The following is a 13,089-nucleotide window of genomic DNA, read 5'->3' on the forward strand; positions in this document are numbered from 1 at the left end:
GTCTCTCCGGGAGCAGAGCAGAGTCTGACCTCACTTCCTCTTCCGCCCAGAATTCTATTCTGTTTACTCCTCCCATCTATGTTCTAAGCTGAGGGCCAGCCAAGCAGTTTCTTTTATTGCTCAGCCAATGAAATCAACAGATTGATATATGACACTCCCACATCATGTTTTGAATTTGAAATCTCTGCATTTGCTGCAGATGAAGACAACGAGCTATTAAATGTTAAAATGGGCAGTATCCAAAGAAGGAAGAGGGTTAGCCATCCTTAGCTATTCCACCTCCCAAGGTCTAAGAGGAGAGGCACTGGTGGGCACTGATGTGGAAGTGTGGCCTTTGTGTGCTCTCACACCAGACAGAGCTGCATGGGGATGCAGGAGGGAGTGCGGTGAAGACCATAGAAGTGCTCAGTGGGTGCCTGAGAAGACTATTATTTTTAACTTACACCTGAAATTTAGAACCCACAAATTGGCAACCTTAAAGCATTTCCTCCAAGCAATTATGAGTGCCCCTCCCCATTTTTGAGACACAGTTTCTTTGTATAACAGCTCTGGCTGTCCTAGAACTAGTTTTGTAGACCAGGTTAGCCTCAAACCGAGATATTCACCTGTCTGTGCACCCCCACCCCCAATGATGGTGGTTAAAGGTGTGCACCACCTCCACCTTTTAGCTTTTGTAGCCATTTTTAAATAAATAAAAATTTTCTTCTTATGCTTTATTTCATGGTGAGCTAGCTATATTTTTACTTTCTTTATATAGGCAGGAATATTATTTCCAAAATACAAACCATTTTTGTTTCAAGGGTTTTAGTTTATCTGGCTGACTTGATAATTAGAGTTTCTTTGGGCCTATCTTTAAACTGCGTAGGGTCTTGGAGCAGTGAAGCACAAAAGAAAATCACTAAGCACAATTTTTTTTTCCCTCCTATTCAGGTGGAAAGGAAGAAATGTAAATAGGAAATTTTGAGGGTCTTCAGATGACTTCGAAAAATCAAGATGCCCACTCCCTTTTCAGTTCCGTTTTCAAAACCCATTCTTCCCCAGCATTCTGAGATGTAGTGTCACACTCCAGGGGTCTTGGCAGGGCTCATTTTCTCTGCCAGTTAAAGAATTAAGAGGCAGGAAAAATCTCAGGGGCAACAGATGGCAGCAGAGAAATCTCAGGCATCACATACAAAACCAGCAGTTGAGGGACGGTGTTCCCTGGGCAGACACAGAAAAAGACCCTCTACAGAGCAGGGCAGAACTCAGCCGAAAGACCCTGGTGATAACATTTCCATCTCAGTTCTGTCGTTAGACTGTGTACATGAGAATGAACTTAAGCTGTTTTAAGTTTAGTTACATAGGAAAGATTTTATGAACCTGGCAGTGGTAATGCACACCTTTAATCCCAGCTCTCAACACTTGGGAGGCAGAGGCAAGTTCCAGGACAGGCTCCAAAGCTATACAAAGCAACCGTGTCTGGGGAGCAGGGAAGATTTTATGTAGTCTCTGCTGTGGAAAGAAAGAAAAGTTGCATTTATGAAAGATTTCTCAGTAGTATAGCAAGCAAACCATTCCTATCAGTGTGATGCATTGAAGTTGAAGCATCTGCGATACAGAGGAGAGTCTGAGGGGCACTCCAGCCTTGGGGGTTGTATGACATTTCGGGAGTGTTGTTCACTGTTTGCCATACAAAAAAAATAATGTTTTGTGACATCTTAAAGCAAACTGGTTTAGAGGAGATTTGATGCCTTCAACTCTCTCTTCTTCTTCATAGCTTGCGTTTGAGTCTCTGGCTGTGATTGGTAATGCGCTAACCCTCCTGGAAGTGGGTCAGATTGCTGTGTGCAGGTAATGTTGCCTTTTAAAGCCTTTTTAAATTGTATGTGTATGAGTGTTTGCCTTTTTGTATGGCTGTGTATCACATGCATGCAATAGCCTTGGAAGCCAGGAGAGGCGCTGGATTCCCTGAACTGGATTTACAGGCATTTGTGATGGCAGGGCCAAACCTGGGTCTCCTGAAAGAGGTGCTCTTTAATCTCTTGGCTTACCCACTGAGCCTTCTTTGAGAAAGGGTTTCTTGTCCTGGCTGTCCTTGAACTCGCTTTGTAGACTAGGCTGGCCTCGAACTCTGCCTCTGCTTCCCTTGTGCTGGGATTAAAGATGTGTGCTGCCACCACCTGGCTCTAACATTGCCTTTTAATCCCAGTGGGGAAATCCTGTTTCTAGCCTTTATTGATTTGATCACATGACTGGGGAAAAAATCGTTTTGTATCTGGTTTTCTTTTCCAGTTTTGGAGAGTCAGTAAAGCTGTTGCACCCATTCCACGAGCAGTTCGGTGATTCTTCTGGGTCTCAGATTCTGCGGCTCTGCAAATTCCAACAGAGGAAGACTAAGATTGCTCAGGTATTCTCGTGAAGTCAGTATTTGTTTGCGTGAATTCTAAAGCTGGGGCATGGAGAGATGGCTCAGCAGTTAGAAGGACTGGCTAGAGGTCCTCGGTTCAATTTCCAGCAACTACATGTTGGCTCACAACCATCTATAGTGGGATCTGATAGTGGGTGGAAATGCAGATAGAGCACTCATCTCTTAAAAAACTTTATTTATTTATTTATTTAATCTAAAGCTGATGTTAAGAGACAACCAATTTTTAGAAACCCCCATCTGCCTTCTGGAATTAGGACAGGTAGTATGGCAACCTCGATCTGTATGCTGCCAGAACTGTTGCCTTGGCATCCTTTAGCCAGGGTACGGCTCCTTTTCCTCGGTCCTCAAAGATCGTTGACGTTAGCACGGTTGAGTAGTTTGAAAAACAGAGTTCTTGCCCAGTGTTGCCCAGGCTCTCTCTATTACAATAAAATGTTGGGGAGCAAAGCTAGGGACTCCTAAGAAGATGACAGCCTCTGTTCTTAGTCCTTGCTCTCAGTCTGCCTTCTATTTTGTTCAGCAGGTTTATTTTCTTGCTTTTCTTGAAAGAAGGAAACTGTTGGCTTTCACATTTTCGTCATCTTTCTCCCTTTGGAGTGTTTAGGGCACTGGCGAGGGGCAGTCTTTCTGTACGAAGCACGCCGGTGCTCCATGGGAAGTGCTGCACAGTACGAAGACAGACTATGTCAGGCGCCGTGGGGATCTCTGTGGCTAGGAAGGGGGTAGCAGTAATCTGTGCTGTTTCTGTTTAGTTTCTAGAGTCTGCAGCCAAAATGTTTGCAGCTGCCCAGAAGCTATCCCAGAACGTCAGTCCAGGTGAGCCACCATCTTCCCTCTGCTAACAAATGACTGCTCTCCTCTCTCTGCCCTTCACTATCTTTCTTGTTTTTAATTGGTGGGTGTGTGTATATGTGTTCCGTGTATGTGTGTAGGTGCATGTGTGTGCACAAACCCGAGGTTGACACTGGGGGTCTTCCTTGATCTCGCTGTTTGTCCGTTTGTTTGTTTATTTGAGAAAGGGTCTTTCACTGAACCCGGAGTTACCAGTGAGACCCCATCAGACCCCAGGCTTCCTCCTGTCTCCCTCGCTCCAGCATTGGGATTACAGGCGTTCATTGTCACACCTGACTTTGATGTGGGTGCTGGGAACCCTAAGTCGGGTCCATGCTTGCATAACATCATTTATCATTTTACCAACTGAGCCATCTCCTGAGTCCCTCCAATCCCATCATATATATATATATGAATATATATATATATATATATGAAAAAAACAAATGGACTCAATGAGAATTATTTAGCCAAGCAGTGGTGACACATGCCTTTAATCCCAGGGATTCAGAGGCAAGTGGATCTTTGTGAGTTCGAGGCCAGCCTGATCTACAGAGTGAGTTCTAGTACAGTCAGGAGGACTACACAGAGAAACCCTATCTTTTTTTAAAAAAAAAAAAAAAATCAATTGCTTCCCAGTTAAAGTTGATCTAAATTTGACACCCCCCCCCCCCGGAGCACTAATAGAAGAGTCTGCAGTGTCTGATCAGCTGAGTGTCTAACTTGTCTGAACCTAGGCCGTGTGTGTGTGTGTGTGTGTGTGTGTGTGTGTGTGTGCGCGCGCGCACGCGCGCGCGCGCAGATGTGGCAGTTCCAGGTATCTGTTTGCTCAGTGGGCCTGCAGATGGTTTTCAGTTGTTTAATGGGCTTCCCTTTTCCCTTCCTCTAATTGCGGCTTCTACAGAGATTGCACAACTACTCCTCATAGTTTCTGATGGACGAGGCCTTTTCCTCGAAGGCAAAGATAGAGTCCTGGCGGCAGTCCAGGCTGCCCAGAATGCCAACATCTTCGTCATTTTTGTTGTGTTGGATAATCCCAATGCACGGGTGAGTGCTCGCCGAAAGCCATGATTCTGCAGAGAAAGGGGCCCTTGAACTTGCTCTAATGTACGGCTGCGGCTCTGTCATCCGAGGAGCTGGGGCTTTGCGCACTTTCCTTCATTCAGCCTCACACAGTGCAGAGCATCCTGCACAGTACTGAAAAGGATAGGTCGTGAGTAGAGAGCAGAGGGTCACAGACTCCAGAGCCTCTGGGGTATAGTTTCCCTCTGTGAAAGTGTGGTGCTTGTAGAGACCAGCCTTTCCCATAGTGTCCCAGCAGCTGGCAGACTTGGTCTGAAGACACATGTAGCTCCTGGCCGGTAAGGAGAGTGGGATGTCTCGGTAGAGCATGGAGAGACCACTGCAAGGAAAGCAGTTTCTTCCTTCCTCTTTCTTGAACTGCTCCTTGTCCCAGAAGGAGCTGCCTTCTTCATAAACGTTTTAGACGTTTCTCTTATGTAGGAATAAAAGTTTGTCAACTAGCGAGGTCACCAATGAACTTGTCAAAGATCTGATTAAGTTTTCCCATTTCTTCCCAAATGTCTTTTGTTAACAGGATTCTATCTTGGACATTAAAGTACCAATATTTAAAGGACCTGGAGAGATGCCCGAAATCCGATCTTACATGGAAGAGTTCCCATTTCCATTTTACATCATTCTTCGAGATGTGAATGCCCTTCCTGAGACCCTCAGTGATGCCCTGAGGCAGTGGTTTGAGCTGGTGACAGCATCTGACCACTCATAGAGCAGAAACAGTTTGTAGTGAGCTCATGATCACAACATCTTCCCCCAGCGCTCCCTTTGGACAACTGTTTGTGAACTCCGTGCTCTGATACTACTTCACCTTGGATCTGATTTTTTTTTTAAATGTATCTAGCAGTTATTTAAAAAAAAAAATTGCACTATACATTTGTATTTGCAACAGAGCAGAGCTTAGCTGAGCTCTCGACCTCCTGCTGTGCTGAGCATGGAAGGCTCTCAAGTGGTGCCAGAGCTCATGACTAGGGACCAGCTAGAGGTCACACTACCCCAGTCCAGCCACCTGTTTTCCTCTGGCAGTGACCTCTACCCCCTTCTTGAGGAAATGTTTCTAGGGGCATGGGACTGCATTCTCTGCAGGTCCTTTGGGGGAAGGTCCCTGCCTTAAGCTTAGAGATAGAACCACTTGATTGGCCCTTCTTATCCTGCATACAAAGCAGGAAACATAGCAGGGATGCTCTCAGCAAAGATGATCATAGAACTGTACAAAGATCGCAGCAGCTGTTTGTGCCCTCCACAGCGGCTGTGTGGGAGACTATGCAATAATGGGAAGGCAACTGCCATAGCCCCCTGCTGTAATTTATTTCTTTAGCCACCCTTCCCCAGTGTTAAGAGGAAGAGCTGTCCCTATACTGCTTTCATGCTACCCTGAGCCAGTCAGTCTCTCTGTGGAGAGGACTGAAAGAACGCCGTATCCACAAGAGCCAAACAGCTCTGTCTTCCCCTCACTCACACAGAACACAGTCGTGTTGGGTTTTGTTTGTTGGGGGGTGGGGGCGGTTTTCCTTGGCCAGAGAGCAGTGTTTGAATACTTGAAATCATGTTCTGTGTTGTGTTTAACTGTCTCTAGGTGTTGTGCTGTGCATCCGTCCGTCTCCATGTCTTTGTGCAGCTCACACTGCAGTGTGCTCACCCTTATGTGCCGGTCATCACAGGCAGATGCTCACTGCTTAGCCAAGTGTCCTGAAGCATGTACTTAAAGTTAGGTTATTTTTTACTCAAACGCTATGCAGCTTATATTCTAAAAACTATTAAATAATTGTTGAGTTAATCTTTGGTCTCTTTTTTAACTTTTATTGATTCTTTGAGGATTTCACATTATGCATTCCAAATCCCAATCTCACCATCTCCCTGCCCTCCCCGTTCTTCCCGCTGTCTTTGCAACCCCCCTCTAAAATAATAATAATAATAATAATAATTTTTAAAAAACAAGCAAAGCAAAAAAAAAAAAAAAACAGGAGGAGACTTGTCACGGAAACTGTGACGTGACCCAGTGAGTCACAGTTCACCTGGAGCCATTCATGAGTCATCTGGTTTAGGCACCAGATCAATGGTTTCTGCTCTACCATCCATAGGCAGCTCACTGGGGCTCCTCCTGGATATCCTGTTATCCTGTGCTGTGGAGATCCTTCTGTTTTGGATCTGTAGGTTCATCCCCTTCATATGTTTATAGATGAGGTGGATGTCACCCGACTGACAGCTCTGGTTCTTGCCCTGGGTGTCACTGGTTAGCCTGTCAGCTCTCCTCCATTATCAGCATCAGAGCGAACTCCAGCGCTGCCTTAGCCAGCCCACCCAGTGCAGCCTGCAGTGCGAAGTGGGTCAGGTCTGGCTCGCCCACACTCACACCAACCAGGCACGGTGCAGTGTCCTCTCTTCAACTGCTGTAAGAGGCATAGGAGGTGGGTGGGGTCACCTGCCCCATTGCCAACAGGATCCCCTCTGGTGTACTGCCCAGTTTCCCATGTGCTGCAGCCAGTGAGGGAAAGGGCTAGTTATCCAACTCTCGTCGTCACGGGGCCAGTTCTTTTGCCTCCGATAGGTAGCAATGTATTGAAATTTCCCTCACCCATGCTAACACATGGCAGATGGGGGGTGGGGTATCGGCTCTCCTGACAGGGTCAGCTCTAGTGTGCTGCTGCCCAGGGAAGGTGCATGTCCATGGTGAAGGGTAAGGGGAGATTTCCTGCTACAGTATCCGGCAAGGGGCAGGGCCGGATACTCTGATCATTCTTAACGGAGTATGAGAAATAGGACGGCAGTTTAAAGAATTGATCCTCTCTGCCAGTCACACCATGCTAGTCCACAGACTTCTAGTCATACGGTAGTGGTTAGGCTTCGCTGTTCCGTGGTCCATAAGCTGCTGCATGCAGGCTTTGCAGCAGAGGGAAAAGGTAAGTTGGCGGAACCACATGTGGCATAAAGATTCAGCTTTATGACGTAACTTCACTGATTGCATTGACCACAGTTCTGATCAACATGTGTAGCTAAGGAGGGGCCTCGCAAATCATGCCTGCGTGGAATGGTTTCTTTGCCCATAGGGTGGCTCCCTGGGTTTGGGACAGAATCCTGGTGAACAGGTGCCATTTCCACTTGGGTTGGCATGGCAAAGGGAATGATGAGCTTTTAGTCTCCCTCCTATCCCCAGCTACCTGGTCTGGCCGGGAAGGGAAGTTCTGATATTTCAGGGGTCAAGTGGCACAATCTGCACCTTGTCATCATCTAATCCGGGTAACTTTCCCGTCCCCACAGCCTGGAAGGGGGGTGATGTACCACGGCACCTTGAATCTTGGCCCTTGAAAGGCAGAGGCGGTAGGTCTAAGTTCCAGGATTACTTAGTATCAAAAGCCAGTAAAACTATTAAAGTACAGCAGGCTGATCGTTGGTGTTCTTGAGTAATTAGTCATGGATCACAGTGGCAAGACGTCATTGTGTAATTTCAATCTGATATGTACGTGTATGAGGTTAATCAGTTTAATTGAAGAGACCACCAAGTGTTATCATCCCTTGCTGACAGGTCTGACTCTATTCAGATATCTGCTGGAGCTACGCTTGGGTAACAGGCTTTAAATATACTACTATATTCAAATCTAGTGTATTTGAAATATGCCATAGTCAATATACTGTACTATAGTCAAATACACTGTATTCAAATGGTATATTCATACATATTGTTCTTTTTATGTTGTTTTATTTCCAAGACAGGGTTTCTCTGTATAACAGTCCCGGAATTCCCTGAGCTTGCCCCAGAATCAGGTCACAAAACCCCATCAACTGTAAACATCCCTGAGTGCCTCCCCTCCAAGAAGTCCTATATAACCTCTGTTCTGTTTAGTTTGTTGTTTCTCATCATAGAGACAGCCGCCATTCTGGTTATTTCCCTCCCCGTAAATCTCTTAAGTGAGGCTTGCGCAGTGTGACCCTTGCGCAGTGTGACCCTTGCACCCGAGCAGAGACCGTCTGGAACAACGTTCGAGGGAGCCAGGGTGGAGCTGCGGCACTTTAATGGGGAAACTTTTCCCCCCGAGCAGAGCAGAGCTGTGGAACTCTGCTGGCCAGAGCAGAGTCATTACTCTTGCCCTCTGGAAACCTTCCCCACCCCCAGCAGAGCTGCAAAGCTTACAGTGACTTTGTCGAATCCTTGGCCCCCCGGCTGCCAGGATACTTTTCCATTCGAGCTCCAAAACTCACAGCCCCCCTACCGCTCCCCCTCAAAGCGAAATGAAATTTACTCTACTACCAGTCCAAGATTAAGCCTGATAGAGGCTGGGAGGGGAGAAGAGAAAAATGTAGAGCTCAATAAAAATCAATAATTAAAAAAAGCCTGAACAGATTCAGACCCTAAAAGACTCTGTGGTCAAAAAGATTACCACCATGGCCAAGGAAAGCTATGAATTATTATTGTTATTATTATTTTGGTTTTTCGAGACAGGGTTTCTCCGTAGCTTTGGAGCCTGTCCTGGACCTCACTCTGTAGACGAGGCTGGCCTCGAACTCACAGAGATCCACCTGTCTCTGCCTCCTGAGTGCCGGGATTAAGGGTGTGGGCCACCACCGCCTGGTATGTTATGAATTATTTAATAAATGACCTTGAATTTTTAGTCTAGGGGCGGGAAAAACTTAGATCCATATCATGCCATTAATAAAAGTAACTTGTAGACGAAGTAAATATATTTAAAGAGAAAGCTGGTCAGTGTGATACAGTTTTACAACAGCTGGGAGAAGATGAAACTGGAAAGTCTCAAAGAAACAAGCATGCTAATGTAGAGTTAAAGCGGTTATAATTGTATAAAGAAAATTTCCAAGGGCCGCCGAAACGGCTCGGACAGTAAAGGTGCTTGCCACCAACGCTGATGCCTCAAGTGTGAGCCTCAAGCTCCCACAACAGAGAAAATCTGACAAAGCACATGGGGTTGAGCATCACTCATGATGCCTGTGAAGTCAACACTGAGAATTAAAGTCCTGCATCTGGAGCTATTCTGCGCAGTTACATACGGGACACTGCGAGGTGTGTGGTGTGGGGGACAAAACAAAAAGCCAGAGGCTCCATGAGTAGGAAAAGTGCATGGAGCCGCAACGATCGCCGTGGCTACCGGCTGAGGATAAAGCTCAGAGAAAAAGAAAAGCTTTCAGGATGCCAAGTAGAAACTGCTAGTTTAAATGCCGGTCTTTTCCGTTATACACATCAAGGGTGCTCAAAGAGCTCACAATTTCTCCCCTCCGGTAAAACGCTTAAGCTCCTGGGTGACAAGTTCCTTGAGGCATTGACTCCAGCAGAAACACAAGCCTCAAGCGTCCGTCTCCTAGAAACCGGGCTCACCCGCTTCCTACTTCCGCTTCCGTGTTCCCGTCAGCCCCAGGCTCCACTTCCGATCTTGCGCACCAGGCGGCTGCCATGGCGTCCTCCCGCTTGCCTCGCGGGGCGCTGACTCTGAAGCAGGTAAACCCGGGTTCTCCCAGCTCCCAGGCTCCAGGTTCCCGGCGCCTGCCTGGAGCGGTGTCGCCTGTGGTCTTTTGAGGCACTGTCCCTGAGACCTGGCTCCCACAGCCACCGCCACCTCGGCGTGCAGCTTCCCGAGGGCGGATTGGTGTGCATTGCCCAAGCAAACCGCCGGGACGAGCTTTGGTTTTTGTCTTGTTCCGTTTAAAGGGACTTTTCTGGTCCCAAGTTGTTTGCGGAGATGGAGCGGGCGGGTATTTAGTTGTAATTTGCTTTTCTCCTTCCCCGGGCAGTTCATGAGAAGGCAGCAAGTCCTCCTCCTCTACAGAAAGATCTTCCGAGCGATTAGGCAAGTTCCCAGCGAGGCTGACCGAAAGTACCTTCAGGACTGGGCCAGGGAAGAATTCAAAAGGAACAAAAGCGCCACAGAAGAGGTGAGAGCAAGGCCATACCGAGGCCGCGGCTCCTTTGTCCTGTTGCGTTGTTGAACTTGTCAAGGTTAGCGGACATCTTGGGATACGTCAGTAAGGTGGTCCGTTTTGCTCACCGCCGATTGTTGTACAGCAGCAGCAACTGGCTTGCGCTTCCCACTATTGGTTTCTTGCTGGGGGTTCTTTTGTGTTGAGATTGAATGTAGAGCCTTGGGCATGGTAAGCCCTCAGCTACAACCTGTAACCAGCCACTGTTGCTGCTTGAAGGTAGCAGATAGGAGAATAGAACTGTGCCATGGTTAACCTGGTAAAAACCATGACCAGGTTTCCCTTTCTTCTCCAGGATACCATCCGAATGATGATTACTCAAGGCAATATGCAACTAAAGGAATTAGAAAGGACACTCGCTTTAGCAAAGTCTTAACCGGAAGGTTTTCAGATCCCCATCATTTTGCACGGGCTCAAAGCCACTGTCACAAAGGACCTACGGTAGCACAGGACAAGATGATTATGTCAATCAAGCATGCAAGTCAAGGCACTGACATTTCCACTGCAGTGGCTGCAATTCAAAAGTGAACTAGCGTGAAGATGGGCACTTGGAACTGTACACTCGGGTGAAGGCAAAACAGCAGCAGCCACTCTGGGAAACAGACTGTTAGTTCTTGAAAAGGTAGCCAGGTAGCTAGAGGGCTTGGTGAGATGGCGCCACTGATAAGGCTCTTGCTGCCAGGAACTTGAGTTTGACCCCTGGACCTACATGGTGGAAGGAGAGAACCACTTCAGAAAGTTGTCTATCACATGGTCTTTGCAGCACAGAAACAAAACAGAGAGAGAGAGAAAAAAAATGTGATTAAAAATAAATAAAAGGCGACACAGTTACCTCGTACATTAGCAAGTCTAGGCTTGAATCAAGAGAACCGAAACCACGCCTATAAAAAGTGTATACAGAATTCAACATTTTTTTTTTTTTTTTTTGGTTTTTGACGCAGGTTTTCTCTTTGTAGACCAGGCTGGCCTCAAACCCAGAGATCCTCCTGCCTCTGCCTCTTGAGTGCTCAGATTAAAGGTGTGCTAACCAGATACTGGACTCAGAATATCAGTGAACAGATGCTTGGATATTTAAAATGTAGTGCGGTGTACGGTAAAATGTTATTTTGCAGTTAAAGGAGTGAAGAACTGCTCCATGCTCCCCGTGAATGACCTTGGTAACATTGTTAAGTTAGTGGAGCCAGCTGTAACAGAGCCTCTGCTTCCATGCTGCCTTAGACTAAGACAGAGCGTTCCCAGTGGATGGGTAGGGCTGCTTGGAGGCACGTGGATGGCTTTACAACTCTGAATATTCTAAGACTACTAACTTTGAGTGAGAATGTGGTTAGGTCCACAGACACCCTTGGTATAATAAAACGGGTATGCGGTGTAATTCTCAAGAGTCGATTTCTCCATTTGCTGAAGGAAACGTTCTAATGGATATGTTTACGATAAATAAACCCAAATGTCGGGGTTTTTCTGTGTAGCTTTGGCTGTCGTGGAACTCGCTCTGTAGACCAGGCTGGCCTCGAACTCACAGAGATCCATCTGCCTCTGCCTCCTAAGTGCTGGGAGTAAAGGCGTCGTGGCAGTGTGTCCAAATGTTACGTCAGTTAGAACCAGATCTGCCAGGTCTCATGCTTGAAGGTAAGCGTTACAGTTCAGGGAAGATCCATGTTTTTGTTAGAAACAGGAGAGCTTTGTGTGAACAGTTTAATGCTCTGTGCAGCATGGGAGGGTTTTGCTGTATCATCTTTAGACTAAGGGTATGGTGTGACCTCCCTACCTCAGCTGCAAAAACAAAACCAAAACAGAAATTGGACTGTCAGGGTACTGTACTGACTCTAGGAGATGCTCCACCACAGCGTCTCAACCTGAATGACTCTTGCACAGGGGCCACATATCAGAAGCTTCCATTAGCAAAATTATAGTCATGAAGTAGCAATTAAACAATTTTATGGTTGGGGTCCCCACAACATGTGGAACTGTATCAAGGGTGGTAGCATTAGGAAGGTTGAGAACCACTGCTCTAGAACTTGAAAAACCTGCTTTGCCCTTCAGGGTTGTGAAATTACTTTGTTCAGGTGTGCTACGGTTTCATGACCAGAGCACTAAGACCTCAGAACACCTGGAGCTTGGTTGGAAATGAAAGAGCTGAGAACACTGAAACAGCAGAAAGAGGAGGGAAGACTGGGCAGTTCTTCAGCTCCTGCGCCTAACATCCTCGTGGACACTGAGCCATCAAGACAGATTCTTGGTATACTGCACTTCAAAAATGGGAGAAAGAAATACATCACAAAGTTGTCATGGGGCCCTTGAGATAAAATTCATACACATTGAGTGAACTATGTGGAAGTGGAAGCGTGTTGAGAACTCTGACGCTGTCCTGTAAGCAGAAGTCTGTGTCCTGTCAACAACAGGGGTTCCAGACTGGGAACCTGACTATTTTCTTGTGCTGGGTGCCTGGAAAGATGGTGCAAAATGTGCTTAACCTATGTGACCTGAGCACAGCGCCACCTCCTGGAGCCCTGGGGTCCCATGCACAGTTCTGCTTGCCAGTGAGCTAACCCCATGCTTTTTTTAAGCCAATATACAGCCTGTGCAGACATAGCTAGCAACCATTTGTGAGCAATTTAGGTTTTTGTTTTTGAAACCAGGTCTTCTGTTTTAATCTCCATCCTCCACCTACCATCTGCCAGGATTGCAGATGTGAGCCACATTGCTCTCTGTGAACAGTCTTGAAGACCTTGTGTGGTCTGGTTGACATTCAAATTCAAATACAGACTCTGAGGAGGTCTAGTATCTTGGAACTAAACAGCAGTCATGAGATGTGGATGCTGATGATGGTCCAAAGTGGCGTACAGGGAACTTTT

The 13,089-nt window shown here is 46.8% G+C and overlaps 2 protein-coding genes across 3 annotated transcripts in view; both read left to right on the plus strand.

Moving 5' to 3' along the window:
- Positions 1-6,089, plus strand: part of Mdn1 (midasin AAA ATPase 1) — a 123,846-nt gene extending 117,757 nt beyond the window's left edge. For both annotated transcript variants that reach the window (XM_050145480.1, XM_050145481.1), the window contains exons 98-102: positions 1,757-1,830; positions 2,272-2,386; positions 3,160-3,223; positions 4,143-4,285; positions 4,836-6,089. In XM_050145480.1, the coding sequence (XP_050001437.1) occupies positions 1,757-1,830; positions 2,272-2,386; positions 3,160-3,223; positions 4,143-4,285; positions 4,836-5,024 (585 nt within the window). In that variant the 3' untranslated portion in view covers positions 5,025-6,089. The remainder of the gene's footprint in view (positions 1-1,756; positions 1,831-2,271; positions 2,387-3,159; positions 3,224-4,142; positions 4,286-4,835) is intronic.
- A 2,506-nt stretch (positions 6,090-8,595) lies between these two features.
- Positions 8,596-11,269, plus strand: Lyrm2 (LYR motif containing 2). Its single transcript, XM_050145488.1, has 3 exons — positions 8,596-9,758; positions 10,052-10,192; positions 10,533-11,269. The coding sequence occupies exons 1-3, from the start codon at positions 9,714-9,716 to the stop codon at positions 10,611-10,613; spliced, it is 267 nt and encodes an 88-aa protein (XP_050001445.1). The 5' UTR covers positions 8,596-9,713; the 3' UTR covers positions 10,614-11,269.
- The last annotated feature ends 1,820 nt before the right edge of the window (positions 11,270-13,089 follow it).

Source organism: Alexandromys fortis, unplaced genomic scaffold (assembly GCF_014885135.2).
Source record: "Alexandromys fortis isolate MF-2015 unplaced genomic scaffold, M_Fortis_MF-2015_v1.1 scaffold_2_26212498_36691700, whole genome shotgun sequence".
NCBI classification, from domain to species: Eukaryota; Metazoa; Chordata; class Mammalia; order Rodentia; family Cricetidae; genus Alexandromys; species Alexandromys fortis.